General features: G+C 43.3%; 1 protein-coding gene and 1 pseudogene across 1 annotated transcript in view; one reads left to right on the forward strand and one right to left on the reverse strand.

The window, feature by feature from the left end:
• LOC136841713 (uncharacterized) overlaps window positions 1-22,507 on the forward strand; it is a 175,222-nt gene that overhangs the window by 70,490 nt on the left and 82,225 nt on the right. Inside the window, 2 exon segments of the mRNA XM_067108935.1 lie at window positions 8,121-8,240; window positions 10,293-10,534. Coding sequence (XP_066965036.1) covers window positions 8,121-8,240; window positions 10,293-10,534 — 362 coding nt within the window.
• On the reverse strand, window positions 18,004-22,326 carry LOC136842134 (uncharacterized; annotated as a pseudogene).

Here is a 22,507-nt window from a genome sequence, read left to right on the forward strand (position 1 = left end):
AGGTCCCTGTCATACTCCCCTAAACCCGGGAGAAGACATACCGGAGGTCCAAGGTAGGTCGATGGGGTTTGCCCATGGGTAGTCGCCCCCTCAGTTGAGCCTGTTGATTGATCCCAGGCTTTGACAGACAGCCGTTAGAAAGGCGTCCCTGTGAATGTGCATCAGTTGTCCTCTGGTTCTGAGGATTCCAGTCCTGACAAGAGGTGCCAATGGCACTTCCCAGATGAGTCTTGGCCTTTAAAGAGGCATGCAGCCAATGCTGACCGCTCTTCTCCACTGTCCTGTAAGCGGTTTAAGGATCCTCTTCGCAGCCCCCAGCCTTCCTGCAGTGCTTGAGAAAGTCTGGAGCATTTTTCTCCTGAGTGCTCTGTTGTAGAATGCCAGTATTTGGCACCCAAGCATCCTTCTAGTCCTCACAAGCTCCCATCGTCTTCTAGATGCCTGACTGCTTCTCCCGAGTGCCCAGCGCTAGTTTCCGAGCGCCCGTCTCCAGCTCCCGAGCGCCTGGCGCCAGCTCCCAAGCACCCAGCTCCAGCTCCCGGGCGCCCTGCGCCAGCTCCCGAGGATTTGGCACCAGTTGCCAAGTGCCTGGCGCTAGCTTCTGAGCACCCAGGACCACCTCTTCAGCAGCCTGCTTCAGGACTTCCCGTGCCCACGGTGGATGATCCATCTTTGGCACCCATACAACAACAACTTGATGACATTTTGGCCTTGCTTCAGAAAGCTCCTACTGTAGCTAAGGCAACTAGCAACTTGTCCCTGTCCCTGGTCTCCTCGGACAATGAGGAGGTAGACCATGAACCTGCTCCCTCAGCTCACGCAACTCTACTCAAGTATTTCCTGACTAGCTTTGTTGCCTTTGTTGCCTCCAGCTTTCCCGGTCTCACCTGCCTCGACCTTCCTGATGAGGAACCAGCCTGATGACAGTACTAGGCTCCCCAAGATGGTCCTTCTTCTCCAAGGAAGGCCTTTAATGAATATGGAGTTTGGCTTTCCTCCCCTTGCCTTTCTCGTAGGAGGTACCTGTCCTATGCCACCGGGGAAGCTCCTTCTTTGGGAGTTGCTGCCTCCTCCCAGGGGGACTTCTCCGGTCTCAACAATTTTTCATTTGGATTAGCCTTCTCATCGACGAAGAAAATGTTCTCGTCGATGGAACTTGACCACCTGGTTAAGAACATTTTTAAGGTGTTTGAGGTCTTCAGTTTTCTAGACTGGTCGATCGGAGCCCTCGCCAAGAAGATTGAGGACTGTTCTGACTTGGCAGGAGACTTTGCTTCAGACTGGCTTGGCATCCTGTCCTGTGCGGACAAAGCCAGCAGAGACGACGGCTCTCTGGAACTTGCTGCTCTTTTTCTCTCTGGGGTCCTCAAGAAGAGAGAGTTATGGTGTTCCTTCACAACCAAGGGAGCCACTTCTACCAAGAAGTCACCCCTTCTTTTCTCTCCTCTAGACTGTCACCACCTCTTTCCCCAGGCCACGGTTAAGTAGATAGTTTCAGACCTCCAGAAGAAGTCTATGCAGGATCTCCTTGCACAGTCCTCTAAACGCCCTAAAGAGTCGTCCTTGTTTGGCACCAAGTCAGTCTCAGCATTCCCACAGCAGCCCTTTCATGAGAGCAGACAGAGGTTTCAGCCCAGATCCCGCTCCAACGTACATTTTTCGGCCAGGGCAGTCAAGAAGGCCTCTGCCAAGCCTTCTTCCTAGAAGTGAAGACTCAGTCCTTTGTGCACAAGTATGAACCAGACTTCTCCATTTTTGGGAGAAATGGAGGGTTAGAGGAGCGGGACAGTTTATAGTCAAGGTTCTGAAGGAGGGCTACGCCATCCCGTTCAGGGAGAAACCCCCATTAGTCACTACGTCCATCGTATTGACGGCCTACTAGGAAGGCTCAGAGAGGTATTCAGCTTTCAGAGGAAGTCTCATCCAACCTTTGGAAGAGGGCTGTAGGGGAAGTTGAGGATTTCAACACAGAGGGTTTTAACATCCGTCTGTTTGTAGTCCCCAAGTCACCAGGGGGTTGGAGACCTGTCCTCGATGCCAGCTCTCTGAGTTTCTTTGTCCAGAAGACAAAGTTCAAGATGGAGACAAACCAGTCAGTCCTGTCACCCATTCAACAGGGCAATTGGATGATTACCTTCAACATGCAGGACGCATACTTGCATGTCCCCATCCATCCAGACTCCAGGAAGTAGGTCAGGTTCATCTTCCAGGACAGAGTTTTTCAGTTTCAAGCTCTGTGCTTTGCCCTCGCTACAGCTCCTCAGGTTTTCACTCGAGTTCATGCCCCTCTCATGAAATGGCCCCACCTTGTCGGCATAAACATCTGCCTGTACATAGGCAACTAGCTTCTTCGATCCCCTTCGAAGGAGAAGTGCACGAAGGACCTACAGAAGACCCTTCTCCTCACTCAAGAACTAGGATTACTCATCAGACTTCAGAGTTCCCCGCTGATACTGACTCAGGAGATTCTTTATCAACTCTCGAAGTTTTCAGGTTTTCCCATCCCCCTAGAGAGTTGAATCCTGCCTTCAGACAGTAAGCAGCTTTCTCTCCCATCTTGTTCGGCCGATCAATGGATGAGCCTTTTGGGAACTCTTGCTTTCATCAAGCAGTTCATCAAGTTGGGATGATGCTATATGAGAGTTCTGCAATTCTTCCTGAAAGTCAGCTGGGACAGGAGAACTTATCTGACTCCTTTGTGTTTCCCATAACTCTGGAGATCAAGTCGGACCTGTGATGGTGGCTGTCTGAAGGAAGACTTTCATAAGGAAAGTCTTTCCTTCCTTCAAGCCCCAACCTAGACTTTTACTCAGACGCATCGGATCTAGGTTGGGGAGCCCTTCTGAGGAACATGGGAGTATCCAGGACGTGGTCCCTGGAACAGAAGAACCTTCATATCAACGTCAGGGAATTGAAGGCAATCCATGACTTTCAACAAGACAGTGATGGTCCATTCGGACAGCACCACTGCTCTGTCCTACATCAGGAAGCAAGGTGGGACTCATTCCTTCTCCCTCTGTGAGGCAGCAAAGGACTTCCTTCTGTGGGCAGAGCAGAATGGAATAAAGATTGTCTCGGTTCATACAAGGGAAGTTGAATGTGTTGGCTGGACAAACTGAGCCATCGCTAACAGGTCCTTCCCACAGAATGGACCTTGGATCCCCTGATCTGCATCGACCTCTGGAAGCTGTGGGGCACACCAACCTTGGACATGTTTGCCACATTGAGGAGTCATCGCCTTCTTCTGTTCTGTTCTCCGGCCCTGGACCCACTGGCATAGGCAACAGATGCCATGCTTCAGAATTGGTCAGGCTTAGACCTTTATGCATTCCTGCCCTTCAGCATGGTCAGAGAAGTGCTGGACGTTCCAGTCACATCACAATGTAACAATGACTCTGGTAGCTCCATTCTGGTCTCTGAAAGAATGGTTCCCAGACCTTCTAAGACTTTAGTAGACTTTCCGAGGCTCCTTCTGCAAAGACCATGTATACTCAGACAGCCTCACTTCAGACATTTTCACCAAGGATTATGTGCTCTTGCCCTGATAGGTTTCAGACTGTCAGAAAACTCATCAGAGCAAAAGGCTTTACAAGACCAGCTGCAGAAGCTATTGCAAGATGTAGACATCAGTCTTCTTGTAAGGTCTACCAGGCCAAGTGGACAGTATTCCGCAGATGATGTAGAAGACATAACATCTCGTCTTCTCAGACATCTGTGACTCAGATTGTTGATTTTCTGCTCTATCTGAGATCACTTATAGGTTTGTCTTTCTCTACCATTAGAGGATACAGGGCCATGCTGAGTTCCATTTTTAAACACAGAGGTCCGGACCTGTCATCAAACCAGGATCTTAGCAACCTTATCAAGTCTTTCAACATTTCCAAACAGAGGAAGATAGACTCTGTCTCTTGGAATCTTGATGTGGTTCTGAAGTGGCTAACTAGTCCTTTCAAGCCCCTTCTTTCCATGTCATTAAGGGATCTAACTAGAAAGACCCTCTTCTTTGTCACTTTGGCTACTGCCAAGCGTGTCAGTGAAATTCAGGCCATGAATCAAAGGATAGGATTCTCCCAAGGAGACAGTCTGCTTGTTTACTCTCAGTTTCCTGACCAAGAACAAGGTACCATCCCTGCCTTGGCCCTGTTCCTTTACTATTAAGAACTTGGTGGAGATCCTTGGCCTGGGAGAGGAATAAGAGCTCTTGGCCATGTTAGGGCCTTAAAGTATATTACCTGGACAGGACTGAGAAGATCAGAGGACCCTCCAGCAACCTTTGGTGCTCTGTGAAGAATCCTTGCCAACCCCTTTCTAATAACACATTGTTGTTCTTCTTAAGGGACCTCATTACCGAGGCACATTCTTGGATTCGAGAGGACACCTTGCCTTCTTTTAAGGTGAAAGCCCACAAGATCAGAGCAGTCGCTACCTCATTAGCTTTCAGACATAACTTGTCCCTCTCTTCTATTTTGCAGTCAACTTACTGGAGATTAAGTTGATCTGCATGTCGCACTATTTACAAGAAGTGGAAGCAGTGTTCAAAAACTGCAGTGCCTTGGGTCCGTTGTCAGTGGCTGGCATGGTATTGGGGGACAAAGCATAGGATACATTCTATCTACCCTCTATCTCTTCGCATTGATATAGGGTGTTGAGTCTTGGGGGAACTGAGGGTACCATGTACCTGGAGTGCCCACCAGTTTGTGGTGGATGGGTGATGGTTTAAGGTGACAGCACTGTCTGGTTGTTTTTATTGTGGTACTGCACCCAGGGCAAGGGCACTTATTTATGCTTTGCCAGCCATGAGACATATCCTTCACTGCAAAGCTCCTTCTGAAGTAGAGGCGCTTCACGGCTATACCACCACACCACTACAGGTTATGATGAGCACCAACCAGAGGCAGTATCCACCTGCAGTAGCTCTCTTACTAGGTAAGGAAACAACAAGCATTGTAACAATGCTAACAGACTTTTCTATTTCAAATTCATTACCATTACTTAATGTTTTGGAGTAGGATATGTCCATGTATCCCACTTCCTGTCAGTGTGGGATTCAGCTATGTAATTACTTGGTAAGTTACTTATATGAAAATGTTATTTTCTCGACAAAATTAAGTTTTATATATACTTAACAAGTAATTACAGAATCAGAACCCTCCCCCCTCCCCTCTCATGAACTTAAGGGCACAAACAAATTGAGCACTTCTGCTTTGTTGCTCATATTGTTCCCCAATAGTGGGCGGGGCTAGTCACCTACACAAAAACAGTAGAAGCGCTACCACAATTTTTAAAATTTAAGCTGCCACGTGAGTTGAAACTATAGTTATGTAATTACTTGGTAACTACATATGAAACTTAATTTTATCATGAAAATAACATTTTATGTCCCTTTAACTTGGTATGTACTACTTTCCTATCTTCGGTACTTCCCCAAGCATTATGTGCCTAAGTACCTCTTTCACTCCCTCATCACTGAAAGTTTCTATCTCTCCATCCATTCCCTCACTCATTTCTGACACACAGCCATCCTCACTTGATGGGGTATATAGTAAGTCCCTACTCCCACCCAGATTGTATGCAATCTTTGTCCTTTTCTTGGCCATACTGTGCTGTACACTTTTCCTATCTTTCTCTTTTATATTTCTTACACCCTTATCCTTTCCTACAATCTTTTTCCTGTCCTTGTCCTCCAGGTCTGGAATTGATTCTATCAGTTCTATTCCTGCAACCCCTTGTGTTTCCTCATTCTTATTAATTCCATGTCCTAATCACACATTAAACATCCTTTCTGTCCTCTCTAACTTCTCTTCCAACTTCTTCTCTGGTGCCTTGTTCCCTAACTGATTCCTTTATTTCCTTCATTGACCTCTTCGTCTCATTCTCCTACCTGAACTGCTCATTTTCTACCTCTGCCTTTCTTAAAACTTCCTTAGCTCTTCCATCTCGTGCTGTAACCCCACCATTTTCCATACCTTATTTCACCTTACAGAAATTTCAAAATTTTCCCTATGTGTCTCCACTAGTGTCACTACACTCTTCACCATGCAACACAGTACAGTATATATTTTTCCAACCACCTTTTCCCACTACTGTACTGTACTTCACTATTGTCCTTCCCCTCAAAACTGCTGAACTCCACTGCTCTCCCTCCTCTCAGTACACTGGCCCCACACTGGCGGCCAAAAATATTGTGGTTTTTCTCTTTGGACCAGTGTTAATTGAGATGCTTGGAGCAAGAGCACTGGTTTATTTAAACTTTCTTGGGGAGTAAATCAAACAATTTCCACTTAACCTAAAGATTTATTTTGCAAATAATTTTATTTACAAAAATTTTCCAGTCACCACAGGTTAACTGTATCCCTGTAGACAATACTTAACTGAACAAATCCCTACTTAACCAGGATTTAACCTTCAGTCAGTATTTATTGAGACAGTTCTTGTATAACATCTTAAGTCCAGTAAATAACTCTGAAGTACAAGCACCACCAGCAAACTATAAACCATGTAACACAGCACACTGACTCTTGCAGCCTGTTAACACCTCAATAATTGCCAACCCTTACATCAAAATAATCTGACAAGAGTAACTTAAATTTATTCACAAGCACTGCCACCAACAGTTTTGTACAACAGTGCAGTTTTCCACAGACAATGGCTGGCAGTGTATGCTTCTTCAAGCACTGCAGCCCCCTCTAAGCAGGTGCACTTGTATTAACAAGTTCCAGTCACTCTCCCTTCAGGCACCCACTACACCTGTTCAGTTCCCACATTCTCCAAATGTACTTTCTGGACTATGCAGCCAAACTTTTACATTAAGGTGAGCTCTCTCAATACAGCAGACCTGAAGTGAGAAGGAGTCTCTGTTAGTACTAACAGGAGTGAGAAAAATGACATATAAAGAAATTAATCCCTCGATTATTTGGATTAATAGAGCCAAGCCCCTGTTGGATAAAGGGAAAGTCTGGATAAAAGCAAGTAAAAAATCTACAGGTGTTCAAAGGCAACCCCGTACTCTTCTTCCCCTTACCTCGTCAATACCGCATAACGGTAAACACTAAATATGTGTAAGAACAGCCACCATCACACTTTGAACTGAAAACTTGACACATATTTCTTCAGCTTGTCCTGGGAAGCCTTGATATCTTGCAAGGTTGACTGGGCAGTACCATACTCCTCCATCTGTGACTAGAACAAACCTGCTTCCATTCTCCCAATGATTTCTAGCTTCTGCCGAAGGGTCAACACTTTTCTTGCCCTCGTAGGATGAGATGGGGCCATGTTGATCTGTGGAATTTAAAGTTGCAGTGTACTGGATTGCTTTCTTCGTTCTCTCTTTGGGTTATTCATTATAAGTAAAGAGATTTTTCAAGTCCAGCCCATGTAAGTAGTTTTGGCATATCTCACAGGTGAGACAGAAAGAAGAATTTCATTGGTAATTTTCTTATACAGTATACTGCACAGTTTGGATTTTGTTTTGTGTACAGTGCTTTACAGTGTATTCTGTTATTTATAAGCATACTAAAGTGTCTTGTTTGTTGTTTATAAGCATATTTAGTGGATACAGTTTTACAGTAAAGATATGGTTGGGGGAGTAATGGGCAGTTCCGGATTGACATCCGTAGAGCGTTTTTTATCACATCAGGAATTTGAGTTTTCTGACAGGGTCTTAGGTGCATTAATCCAGATATGGGAGAAATTACTGTATATCTTATTCATATAAGATAAAAGAATGCCACACATTTTGATTGTAGAGGGTAATGAGATGGCAAACATGAGATTTTATTCAGTAAACTCTCGTGGCATTTAACACCTGAAGCTCAATCATAAACAAGACACACCACATTTTATTGAGGAAAATGCACGATAAATGCTCACTAATGGGAGAGGCTAGATGAAAAACAGGAATGCATCAGTGAACAAGTAAAATTTGGATCAGAGAAATAAAGTAGGGGTATTTTAGGGTAATGAGTAATCAATGTCATGATTGTAAAAAAAGTTACGTACATAGTCACGGTTCATGAATATTTTTGGGATAGTAGGGGAAGGGGCTATAGTTCTGTAATAGGATAGTACTGCAGAACTTGAATTGATGTTACAATTTTCCAAGTAGAATTTTTTTTCACCAGGAAGGTGGTGGTGATGTTCGTGTCTGTAAGATGGCATTTTTACAACTACATGGTATTTCTAATGGAAGAGTCGATCGTGTTCTGCAAGCAGTTGCCTGTAAATCTCCGTATGCTCTTCAAGTGAGTATTTTCCCTTTTACTGTTTATATTGGTGTTTATTCATAGTTTTCTTGTCAAAGGCATGAAAAAAATTTCTTAAGATATGTACAGTATTGTTCTGAAACTCATATTAAGACAATCCTAAATGCCAAATTGGTCATAAGAGGTACTTCTTTTGCAGAGTAATGAGGGTCCCATCAAAGGCTAAACTCTTTCTCCCTCTCTTTTTCATTTTCTCTCTTTTTGCATCTTTGGAGCCAGGTGGCCCGTACAACAAACTATGTAGGTTAGAAAGAGGCATTCCTGTTAAAGTCAGGGTATTACTGTATTTCTGAAACAAAAAAATTTTAATTTTTTTTTATGCACAAATTATCTGATGAACATTTCCTTAAAAGATGAATAAATAAAGAGAAAAGCAATCTAAACAATATAATAAGAGAAAATTTTTATAAAACTATTACAGTACATAAAGTTATACAATATCATCACCTTCCATTATCCCAGAGGCCCCCACATGATCAATCCCTTCCACTACAGTATCTTAAATTGTTGTATGGTAGACTGTGAGTGGAAGTATGAAATGAAGGTCTTATTATTAGGTTTCTCAAAGTAATTGTGAATATGCTGTTAGGCTTGGAAGGAATGTTACTGTACTCAGTTAAGAGCAAGACAGACAAGGGTACCTTGTGTTGTTTATGTGTTGTGGTTGTTATTGTAATTTTACTGCTTGTACAGTACAGTATATCTCTTTACAATTCAGAATATTTACTCAAAGGCAACGTTTATGATTGCTTTATGCAAATAGTTTTTTATCAGGTTGTGCAGCTTTTATAAGCCCTGCAATATTTCCCCCTGTTATCATCTTTCCTCCATGTAAATCATAATAATTAGGTGTACATACAAAATATAATGCATTCATCTTACACCAAGACTAATGTTTTACATACTGTAGTAGTTCTCTTAGATATTTCAGATTGTAGCATAACTTGATGTTCACTGTTGGCTGAAGCTTGGATGTTAACACTGAATCAGTGTAAGAATGGAATTACCGTTATAAGTCTACTTTGAACAGGGGAATTCGATAATGAAGTGACAAGGGTAAACATGAAAATCATGGATGAAAAAATGAAAATTTAAGATACTGGAGTGGAAGAGATTGATCAGGTAGAGCCTTTGGGATAATGGGACATGATGGAACTGTATTTATTAACTCTGTGCACTGTGTTGGTTTTCTAAAAGGCAGTCCCCTGTTAACGGCGGGGGGTTCCATTCCTGGCCAAGAGCTTCTAACCAAAAATCAGCGATAATAGCATTAATAACCCGTTTAATGGCGCTGTTAACTGGATATCGGCGCCACTAACCGGAGATCAGCGCTGCGTCAAGCGGAGATCGGTGCCATTAAGCAGAGATCGGCACCAAAATCCAGTTAACAGCATCGCTAGACAAGCGCTGTAAAACCGGATCACCGTTAACCAATGCTGCCAGTAAGTGGGGACTGCCTGTACTTTCTCTTATTACATTGTTCAGATTGCTTTTCTCCTTATTTATTAATCTCTTTAGGGCATGTTCATCAGATAATTTTTGCATTAAAAAATTAAAATTTTTTATTTCAGAAATAAATGCTATAATTTTAATAGGAGTGCCTCTTTCTAACCTGTATAGTATTTTGTAAGAGCCATGTGGCTTCAAAGATGCAAAAAGGATTAGAGAGGGAGAGAAAAAGTTTAGCTTTTGATGGGACCCCTCATCAGTCTGCAAGTGAAGTACGTACCACTTTTGACTAATTTGACATTTAGGATGTGCTCTTACCAAATATCACAAGCAAAAGTAGCTTTTGTAAAATTAATTGTACTGTAACCTGTATAGGTAAAACTGGTAAATTGTGTAATTTTCATATTAGTGAAGTGTAGTGTAATGTTATACAGTATTTATTGGTTAGGCCAGCTGACTAGGAACTTCCATAAAATTTACAATTGAGCTTCAGTGTTGTAAGAACATAAAGTATCCCTGACTCTTATGTGTAATGAATAACATTTAAAATTCAACATTTCACATTTTTCTTGGTTCACACAGGATCGTAGGGGCCATCACTCGCCAAAAAATAAAACTAGAGAAGAGGATGTAGAATATGCAAGTTCTCATATGAGGTCTTTTCTCAAAGAGTATCCTAGCGACGCTGGGGAAGGACCTAATAAATTTTGTCTTCCACAAGACTTCAATATACAGAAAATGTACTTGATGTACAAAGAAATGTGCCTACAAAATGGGAAGATACCTGTTGGTTGTTTTGTTTACAGAAAAATTTTGAAAGAAAGGTAATTAACTTCAATTTTAAACATTTTGTTTAGCAGCAATAAATCATGCTATGTTTGTCAAAGATAGTAACTGAATGGAATACCAGATATCGAACATAAATCTTGATTTCATTAGGAGTTCTTAGGTACCTGTATACTGCCTGATCTTTGCATAGGAGGAATAACATCTTAATCTGCTTACCATACTAGAATATAGAAAGCAGTAAACTTATGGAAATTTACAGGCCAAGTTTTATTTGAGATTTTATACTTGGTTATGTTTGTTGTACCATATGGGTTATTGTTTTTATAAGTTTTATAAAAGAATGGATTTGATAGTATGATGGTGAGAAGATTGTAATTCACCTACAGTGAATGAAAATTGTGTACAGTAGTCACAATTTTCATTCACTATCAGCAGAAGAACTGAGACTCATAGAAAGATTCCACAATTGTTTTCACTTACAGTCATCCCAATAACATTAATTTTTTATGCAATTCTTCTACTCTGTGTAGTACGTGAGAGTGATGTTTCACGTTAATTCCTGTTTGCATGAAGATGAGAACTGCAGTGTAAATCTTCATTTTTTTCAACAGGATCAAAAGACCTACCTGTTTCAGCTTTTGTGAGTCCTGTCTGTGTTTACTGCCAGTGAAGTTACTACAGTATTCGAGCTATGATACTCATTCTGGGGCCCATTTACAGAATAATTCTTTTATTTTTTATAACATAGCCACTGTTCATCCTCAAAGGAGTTAATCTCATGGTCCCTAGAGGGCTCCATGAGACAGACCAACCAATTTCAAGGAATTCTCCTCTAGTTATTCTCGGCCAGTATAGTGCATGTTGACACTGATAGAGTATAGGACTCAAGACGAGAGGGCTCTTTCTCTTGTGTACAGCGACTGCCTAGATTCTTCCTTTCTTAACCTGCAGATGTGGCAACCATGCATTGCATGTCATCCACTATTGTGGCAACCACACACTCTGTGCGAGACTATTTACTCATTACTCTCTAGGTCTGCATGATTGTAAGACGAGTCATTCCTCCTATTTACTCATTACTCTCTAGGTCTGCATGATTGTAAGACGAGTCATTCCTATTTGTCAGATTACAAGCTCCTAGATCATTATTTGGTCGTCATGGAAGTACCAAACTCAGAACAAAGCTAAGTGCATAGTTTTAAGTCCCTGTGAAAAGTTTAATTTTTAAAAATTTTTTTAGCTGGTAGCTTATTTCATGAAAGTCGGAAGCCGGCGCCGATAATGACATCAAGTCTTCCACAAGGCAAGAATTTGGTTTGGTTTGAGTGTTACGGTGCATTCTTAGTTAGCTGACAAACATTGTTTAATTATATTGACATAATAATTTCAAAATAGTGTTGTTCTTGAGGATCATTGGTAAATCATCTTTTATGTTAATAGTTATCTTGGGCTACTTAGTAGATACGTATGCTAGACTACTTCAATTTCGTTTTGATTAGTAGTAGCCTAACCGTTCGTATACGCTAACACTGATAGCTCGTCATGTGCAGCCATAACCGGTTTTGACAGTGCTCAACTTCCAAATCTTGGTATTAAGTAAACCAGTTGGCTAATTTTAATACATAATTACCGAACTGAATAGTTTTTTGTGATAATGTTCCCCAATTACCGGACTGAATAGTTTTTGTGATAATGTTCCCCAATTATTATTAATATATTAGGGAACTTGTATCAGATTATACGATGTTTTCCTTCATGGACCTGCATTTAGCAGGTATTGCTCCACTAATAGTCGCGTCACTAGGAAAACATTTGATTACAGAACTGAATAGTTTTTTTTTTTTATAATATTCCCCATGGCATCACTAGGAAAATGTTTATGATGTCTGTTTGCCTACGTGATTATGAAACTTTTACATTTTCACATAACGGGCATTGAAATTGTACTTAATTTATATTTTAAGAGGTGCAAAATAATGAGCAGGAGGACAGGTACTGCTACTTTATTCAGGATGCAGGCTGCTTATAAAGCGACGTGCGGACATCACACAGAGGAGTACAATAGAATTTAGGTGACCTGAGGTCAATTACTCTCTGCAATAATTACTGTGGATAAATATAAGTAAATGTAAAAAGTGAGTTCACAAGAGTTGACACAACATTCTAACACGTGCAAAAGAAACAGATACAAGTGAATTAGTAATAGATACATATTTATACAGGAAAAATATGGCTAATTTTGCTTGACCCAATCCTATAGGAGCGGTATTGAAGAAAACGGGTGGTTCATCATAGAAAACTCGCTCAGCGGGGACTTTACAAATACTCCTCCCCCAAGACGTGGGTAATGTCTGATTAATCTAGGTACCTGCTGGGACGTTGGAGAGTGCTGCGGCTCCGCGAAGTCAGCTGGTGGGTGCGGTGTGAGCGGGAGCAGCTGGCTGTGGTGTTGGCTGATTGCTTTCGGGGTCGGCCACGCGACCTCCTTTTGGGGTGGCTCGGCTACGGGGGCGACAGTTTTTGAGGAGGGCGCTGCGTGGCACAGTCTGCTGTTTCCTCCAAAAGGGTGGGCTTGAGACGGTCGACCGACACCCAGTTGTCCTTCCCGTGCAGGGCCAGGCGGAGTGCTTTGGTGATCCTCTCGTGCACGCGGAAGGGCCCCCTGTAGGGCCTGGTTAGTGGGGGGCGGACGGCGTCGTCCCTGACGAAGATGTGGGTGGTGGAGGACAGGCCAGGAGCCGTGAAGGTTGCTGACCTATCAGTATACGTCCACTGGCATGGGCGAATTTCCTGACTATGTCGCGGAGCCTCTGGACTGACGGGTTGTGACGATCTCCTGTGACGAGTTCGCCCAGGACTACGAGGGGCTCCCTGTAGATTTTCTCTGCTGCGAACGGGTCGCCGTTGGCTCCGGGGCCGGTTCTCAGTCCGAGGAGGACCCAAGGCAGCTGGTACTTCTAATCCTCGGCGGTGCAGCAGGCCATGAGGGATGCCTTCAGGGACCTGTGGAATCTCTCCACCAATCCGTTGGCCACGGGGTTGTAGGCGGTGGTGGTGTGGTGAGATGTCCCCAGCAGGCGTGCCAGGTCGGACCACAGCTCGGACAGGAAGGCCGGGCCCTTGTCGGTGGTTATGTGGTCCGGGACACCGAACTGGCTGATCCAGCTGGGGAAGAGGGCCTCGGCGCACGTACTGGCGGTGGCTTCTTGCATGGGCACCGCTTCAGGCCACCTGGTTGAGCGGTCAACGATCGTCAGGAGGTATCTGGCCCCGCATGATGAGGGAAGAGGGCCTATGACGTCTATGTGAATGTGTCCAAACCGCCTCCCCAGCTGGGGAAACTCGCCTACCCCTGTCTCAGTGTTGACGCCCTACCTTGCTGGTTTGGCATTGGATGCATTGTCTCCCCAGGCCGTCGCATCCTTCCACATCCCGTGCCAGACAAACTTCTCTGCCAGCAGCTTGGCTGTTGTCCTGCCGGAGGGTTGGGACAGCCTGTGGATGACATCGAACACCAGACGGCTGCAGGAGGCGGGCACCAGCGGGCGAGGCTGGCCAGTGCTTACGTCGCACAGCAGTTTTGGTCCCCCAGGGACGAGGGTCACATCCTTCCACTCGAGGGACGTGATGGCGGTGCAGTAGGCTGGAGTCTCTGGGTCGGCGGTCTGCTCCCAGGCGAGGTCCTCGTAGTTGATCCAGAGCTGCACCGCATTGAGCTCGATTCTGGAAACGGCGTCTGCTACAGGGTTCTTCCTGCCAGGGAGGTACTTGATTGAACAGGTGAACTCCGCGATGGCCGCGTGATGCCACTGCTGCCTTGAAGACCATGCGTCCCCCTGCTTTGTGAAGGTGTGGACCAGCGGCTGGTGGTGTGTCTAGATTGTGAAGGGCGTACCCTCCAGGAGGAACTTGAAGTAACGTACCGCCCGATACACTGCGCAGAGTTCCCTGTTGAAGGTGCTGTAGCGGGCCTCTGTGCGGCTGAACTTTTTGCTGAAGAAGGCGATGGGCTGGGGGACAGCGGCAATGATGTGCTCCAGGACAGCCCCACAGGCGACGTTGCTGGCATCCGTTGTCAACTGGAGGGGGGGCGTTGGGGTCCTGGTGGGCCAAGGCTGTTGTCTCAATGAGGGCGGCCTTCATCAGGGAGAAGGCCTGCTGCTGGTTGGGTCCCCAAATTAGGGGCTTCGGTTGGCCCTTCAGGATCTCCGTCAGGGGGGCCATGGTGTGTGCGACCCCGGGGATGAACCTCCTGTAGTAGTTGACCATCCTGAGGAATTCCTGTACGGCCTTGACAGAGGTAGGGGTGGGGAACCTGGTGACGGCTGCGACCTTTGATGCGAGCAACTGGTACCTGGAAGTAAGATTTCAAAAGGTCTTAATTTAGAGAATATTTTGGCCCCGTGAAAGGAGGCCGTGAGATCTTGCATGTTTGGTAGAGGGTAGTGATCTGGTTCAGTTGTGAGGTTGAGCCGCCTGTAGTCGCTGCAGGGTCTCCAGGAGCCATCTGGATTCTGCACCATGTGGAGGGGAGAGGCCCATGGGCTGGAGGCCTTCTTGCATATGCCCATCCGCTCCATCTCGGCAAAAGCGTCCCTGGCCTCCTGAAGGCGCCGAGGGGAAGCCTCCAGAACTTTGCATGTGTTGGGGGGCCCTTTGTCTTAATGTGGTGGTAGATTCCATGCTTTGCCGGGGTCCCTGGTACCTGGCACAGTTTGGGCTTAAAAACATCGGGGAACTCCTTCAGCAGCTGGGCGTACTGGTGTGGGGCGACGGAGCAGATGGTAGGCACGCTGGGTCCCGGTGCCAGGGGGAGGAACTGGCAGGAGTTGGTGTCTAGGAGACGCTTGCGACCAACATCGACTGCCAGCCTGAAGTGGGCGAGGAAATCCGCGCCCAGGAGTGGGGTCCTTACGTCCGCGACGATGAAGTTCCATGTATATCTCCAGCCAAGGATGGAGATCGACAGGAGTCTGGTGCCGTAGGAGAGGATGGGAGACCCATTGGCGGCCGTCAGGAAAGCAGCCGGGTCCAGCGGGCGTTTGCGGTCCTCCCTGGATGGCAGAAACACTGATCGAACGGCCCCGGTGTCGACCAACATCATCCTGCCAGAGATGGTGTCATGGACGTAGAAGCCTAATGGTTTTGAGCTCCTGGGTTCCTCTGCTGCCATGGCGGCCTGTTCTGTTGGCCGCCGCCTCCCCCGTTTTTTGGATGGGCGAAAGAGCAGGGGGGTTGGCAGGTCCGGGCATCCTTGCCATACCGCTGGTGGTAGTAGCAAGGCCTTGGTGGGTTTTTCTTGTGGTGGTACACTGGCCGCCTTCTGGTGACGGCGCTTACCTCCTCCTCTACATTATCCCCCAGCTGGAGGGAACTGATGGGGTGTGCGGGCGTGGATGCCCGCTTTGCTGCCCTTGCGGAGTCCATCAGCCACTGCGCCATCCTGATCAGGTCCTCGAGCGGCATGGTGTAAGGGTCAAGGATCTGGGTTCGGGCCTCCTGGAGGAGCTGACAGAGGAGGATCTCCCTTGATAGGCTAATCTCTGACTGCCTACCGCTGCTGTCCATCTCGGGAAGGGTGAGGAGGTCCTGGATCACGCCCCAAGTCTCCAGGATGTTCTGGTCTTGCCGCAGGTTGTTGACGAGGTCAAGGGCTCGGGCGGCCCTCTCGGAGACCGGCAGGGAGCAGGTCTCGAAGAGAGAGGTTTTTAGATGCTGGTAGGTGACGGGATGAGCTTTCTGTAGACCTCCTCCGGTAGGGCATTGATCACGGCGTCGGCTTGCAGCACCTCGTCAGTGAGTCCCGCCGGTCTGAACTGTCCCTCGACCCTGTAGAGCCATGATGATGGGTTGCTGTGCTTGAAGGGCGGCAGCTTTATGGCGAGGGCAGATTTAGTCTGTTCCGCTGGGACGGGCAGCGCGCGGGTAGCAGCGTGGGGGAGCACGTGATTCTTGGTGCGGGGGAGGGCGCAGGCAGGATGTGCGTGAGGGAGATATCTGAGTCCACGAAGTTCGCGGTTAACTGTATGTGAGAGGGAATGTCCGCATCCATACTCACTATCGCCCTCTTAATTGGAGTGGGTTACTCGCGTCAATACGCACTTGGGAGCGCGCTGTGTGCGTCCGCTAATGATGCTGGTGATTTGCCGACAAGAGTCAGCACGCCCAAACGCTGATTATAGCGCCATATTTAGTCCATTAGGGGCATGGGTTAGTTCATGGAGCCAAAACTAGGTCGCCATATGAGTCCGCTAATGGTTCCGGGAACCACTCCCGGGTCACCACTTTAAGAGGTGCAAAATAATGAGCAGGAGGACAGGTACTGCTACTTTATTCAGGACGCAGGCCACTTATAAAGTGACGTGTGGACATCACACAGAGGAATACAGTAGAATTTAGGTGACCTGAGGTCAATTACTTTTGGCAATAATTACAATGGATAAATACAAGTAATGTAAAAAGTGAGTTGACAAGAATTGACATAGCAACATTCTAACACATGTGCAAAAGAAGCATGTACAAATGAATTAGTAATAGATACATATTTATACAGGAAAAATATGGCTAATTTTGCTTGACCCGATCCTATAGGAGTGGTATTGAAGAAAACGGGTGGTTCATCATAGAAAACTCGCTCAGCGGGGACTTTACAATATATATCTAACTTATTAAAAATTTCCCTCTGGCAAAATATTTTTATTGAAGTACTTTATTATGTAGCCTATAGCTTTACCTGTGACTTGTGAGTAGCCTAGGCTTGGTAAACAAATTAGATTTACAGTCTACAGTTAGTATGAGTGGCATAACATTCAAGAATTTACTTTTAAGGCAAAATTTATGTAGTGATTATATAATTTAATACATAACTACTATCTTAGAAGAAAAAACCCATTAGTATCAGGGCTAACAGTATTCAGGCAGTCCCCAGTTTATGACGGGGGTTCCATTCTGACCCCGCGTTGCAAGCCGAAAATCGTTGTAACCCGAATGTTGAAAATCATAAGAAAACCTTACTTTTAATCCTTTGGGTGTCTTGAAAACGACGTAACCTGCATTTTAATTGAGTTTTTAATTAGAAAACCTCCAAATTTTGACCATTCTGCTATTTTGGAGCCATACGTCTTCCATCGGATTGGTGTCATAAACCCGGAACATGCATTGTAACCCGGGAAATAATTTTTGAGGATTATATTTGAAGAGCATCATAATAGCGCAGCAGGTAAGTAGAAAAATACTTCAGTTTTTTATACAAATATGAGATTTGGCACAAGTGCTTATTTTAAATACTCTTGAAAAATCTGGGTGTCTACACAAAATTTCAATATGGCCGCTAGGTCATTTCGATTTCTGACACTTTGAGTAAATCATTGTTGAAATAAATACATCAATATATAATGTCTTCCTGGGTAGAGGAGTTGATTAAAGATATCACCTGAGCTCCTAATACTATATTTACCATTGTGGTAAAGATGGTGCACAAAATGGCTGCCATGAAACATTTTGCTTGATAACTCTGCAACTAAGAAAGATAGAGACATTAAATTTTTATCTATGCCTACATTTATGAGGCAAGAGAATCTGTTTCTAGCATTTCTAGTGGGTTATTATCAATATTACATCTTGGAAAGGGACCCCATAATGCTACTGAAAAGTATACAAGCACAAGACTATAATGCGGTATGATAACAAAGTATCTTATCTATGTTCGAGCACTGTCTTAGTGTATTTTTTTAAGCCTGAAATGAATGCAAGATTTTAAAGATGCATGGTGTCACCCTTTAGTGTGGTGAAATTCTCATTCAGATGTATCTGAAGCATCATTTGCAACATTTTAGTTACACCTCACATTATGATTACACCTCACATTTTCAGCTACACAAAGCTGTGCATGTAAGCCCAAGTCTGTAGCATTTTTGGACTTGAAGGAAGGAGGGGGGATATGTGTGAAGGAGTCAGGTAGCTCAGGTACAGATTTTACCCCCTCTGGCCCAGACTGTACTGGCTGATGCTCTTCCCACTGGTTATCTTTGGCAGGGTGCTGGAATACCGAAATGCTGGTCCCATGAAAAGAGGTAGTAGCCGTAGTTGCTGCTGGAGGGTTGTGACCTGCGTTGTCCATGACAGCAGTGGTAAACGACCCCTTTCTCAAGACAGGTGGACATACTACACCCTCTTCCACATAGGAAATGCTCATGCCATGATCATGAAGCTTTTCTACCAGGTTTGTCTTCATGGTTTTGGCACAGATAGCCATGCCCATGAACACTGGAAAAGGAGTTTCCCTATCCTTTGATGAGCCTAACCTTAGCTGTGACTTTATGTCTACTCCATGTTCAACCATACTTGTGAACTGGAGCAGACTTTGAGGTATGACATCATTGGTGTGTCCTTCACCAAGGGTGTCGTCAAACCTGGACTGATGGTCCACAATATGCTTCCTCAGTATCTTTGCTGCTTTAACAATCACAAGTGTATCTGAGTAGTCAGATGCCTGAGATAGGGTTAAAGCTACATCTTTCTGCAAGGCAAGTAGCAAACTTCTTCCTTTCTTGTGTGCTTCTAATTCAGGGATTTCTGCTAACAATTTGTCCTTTAATCTTGTTGTATTTGTGTGTGAGGCAATGCCCAATTGTTCCAGGCACTGCTGGTATAATTGAGATATGTCTGCAAGAGGAAATATGGCAGGACCATCCAAACTCAAGTTGGTTTCAGTGATATAATTAACCAGCTCTGATAGAACCAGTGGATATACATCTGGTTCTTCACTGTGACATTGTTCTTTCTCGAGATTTCTAAGATGGAACCTTTCCCTATTGTAAAGGCCAGTGAGACATACAAGATTTTATTTCAGCTCTTGTGCAATTGCATCACCAGCACCTAGTTTTGCCAATAATTTACCATCATTATGTGAGTGCACTCATGTAGTCTCCTGTTGAGATTCATGGTCATTGATTGTCGAAAATCTGATGCAGGTGCCACATTTTCACAAAAAATGCATGCTTCATTGTCATGACTCATTTGATGCTGTTTAGTATGCTTTTCCTGTGGTTCACTACCTTCAACTGTAGATCTTCGCTCTCTTGCCCAATGAAGTTTTGCATTATTAAACATGACCCTACAGCTCTTGTGGTATTTTGGCATGTTTTGTCACCATATTGCTTCTATGCCACCGCCTTCATCCAGACTTGCTGGGCCAAAGTTAAGTGGCATTTCACCAATCTCCTGGAACAATGGCACGTTGGTTGAAATCATTATGTACCCATCATGTTCAGGATTATGATGTACAGAGGCCAGGGGTGAAATTAGACCTTCATTTTTCTTGTCTTCCTGGCAAAGACAACATTTGCTCCAGTCAGTCTTCCTGTGATTGAATTTACACTTGCCATTATGAGCTCTTGACTAAAGCCGAGGGGCCATCGTTTTATCACCTTAATCTGATATGCACATTGATGTATGGGATACAACTAGGTTCAGTCACCCTACACCTAGCCTGATCATTTTTCCAATGCCATTTAAGTCCCATGTGATCTGTACACCATGTAGAGCCCCACTTACCCTGGCTCAGCTCTCCTGCGCTGGCACCTCCTGTCAATTCAGCCGTGGCTGTCTACACCTTAGGGTCTTGAGAAATTAACTCTCTCTCTCTCTCTCTCTCTCTCTCTCTCTCTCTCTCTCTCTCTCTCTCTCTCTCTCTCTCTCTCTCTCTCTCTCTCTCGATAGATGTTCAAAATTTAACTTAGGAAAATGTACATAAAACTTCAGATTCCCGAGAGCACTTGGATTGCTGGCTGTCAAATTAACGTGCAATCATATATTTATACTTGTTCAAACCCTGCCTCTCCACCCCATCCCTGGGGACAGGGTCGGGTTAAAATAGTTGTCCAAAAATTTTACATTGGTATGTATGATAGGAAGCATCTAAATAAATAAATATACAGGTATATATATATATATATATATATATATATGTATATATATATATATATATATATATATATATATATATATATATATATATATATATATATATATATATATATACACACACACACACACACACACACACACACACACACACACTATATGCAGGTTACCCACAAGGAAGAGAAAATGGAAAACTAAGCACCGAGTACTTTCAAGGTACACCTTGACAATTATGTAATAATTACGTGAAAATACCCTGTACAGTATTTGGTTTTCTGTTTTGCTCTTTTTGTGGTGTACCTGCAAATTTGGTATCACACAAAAGATTTGTGGTTCCTGTGTATACACACACATATATATATATATATATATATATATATATATATATATATATATATATATATATATATATATATATATATATATATATATATATATATATGAAGTGTACCAAGTACCTGGCTATTACACAACTAATAACAGAATTCAAAAATTTACCTCACTTCAGCCAGATACCTGAACTCTCATAATAATAAAAATTACAACTGAGTACTCAAAAGGTAACAGTGATCCCTTAAAAAGCTTATTAATCACATGAAAAATCAAAACTAAGTGTCAAGTATCAACAATTAAACAAGAAATATACTAGAGCAAAAGGGCATCACTCCATTAAACAACTTCTAACTGTTTCCCTGGTCTTAATTCATTTCAAGAAAACTAAAGGAACAAAACATGTTTATCACTTTGCCTTATGCACACATTTAATCCTATTCACTGGTGGTCAACAAATGAAACACTGTTTTTAAAAATTTTGAATATAAAATTTTATTTTTAAATGCAAAACTTATAATTAGAATTCACAATCTGAAAAAATTTACCATTACTTGAAAACAACACAAAATTTAATTAACTCTTGAGTTAAATTACAAAGGTTAATTTATTAAGAAATTAAATCAATCAGGCAAAATTTAAACTATCAAGAATTACTCAAGATTTGAAAAGAAAAAATCTTAGTAAATGAAAATTAAATCAAGTATGCAATGTTAAACTATAGAAATATTTAAAATGCTAAGTAAATAAATGTTAAATCACCAATATATAAAATGTGGAAAATTAAGAGATTGCAAACACAAGAACACTCAAAAATACAAAAAAAAAAAATTACCAAACAATTTCACTAAGGCAAAAATTTTCTCAATATACCTTATTATACCATGGTAATAATAAGTAAAATTCACTTGACCTTACCTTACACAAGCTTGTGAAAACTTTCACAAAATCACCTGAAATACAGCTGCTTGAGATTCACAAAACACACTTTTTTATTAGGCACCATTACACACTTTTCCTACATTCAGATCTTAAAAGCTAAGATTAATACCAGTGACCACAAATATTTTATGTTAATAATTTTTCTCTTTTCAAGAAAGAGAGAGAGGGAACCACACAAACAGTCTCTGAAATCAGAATGAGCAAATTTTTGGATTCCAGTTAGAAACGAAACAATCAGATGACGTCACTTCTTGAGCAAAATGTTTTGGGGCCAAAACTAACGCGTCAGAACAATGCGTGATCAGAGCAACACAATCTTACAAAACATGATGTGATCAATCAAGATATGTACAGTTACTCTCAAAAATGCATACGAGCAGAAAATCATATGGGACGAAGCTCTTAACGAAATCTCAACACAATCAAAACAGATGGCAGCTGGCTAGTCATAAACGGCACGCTTTCAAAACAAGACAAAGAACCCAGGTTGGTTTTCAGAACAGTACATGAAACATTGCGAAATCTTTTGTCTTTTTCTTGCCTGAGACAAAACTTTAAATGACTCGACTGCCATTCCCTCACTTGTTAATGCGTTATCTTTCACGATGACAACTGAGTCAAAACACGACATACGAAATCACAAGTACAGAACACATGTTGCTGGGAGACAAAACACATACTACGTTATATTACAACGTATCATTAATTCTAAATTACGCTGTTATCTAAGTCACTAACTCTTTTGAGATCTCACATTATACACTATACAATATTTCAACAACTATCATTACACAGAACACATGATAACTAGA

The sequence above is a fragment of the Macrobrachium rosenbergii genome, chromosome 9 (assembly GCF_040412425.1).
Source record: "Macrobrachium rosenbergii isolate ZJJX-2024 chromosome 9, ASM4041242v1, whole genome shotgun sequence".
NCBI lineage: Eukaryota > Metazoa > Arthropoda > Malacostraca > Decapoda > Palaemonidae > Macrobrachium > Macrobrachium rosenbergii.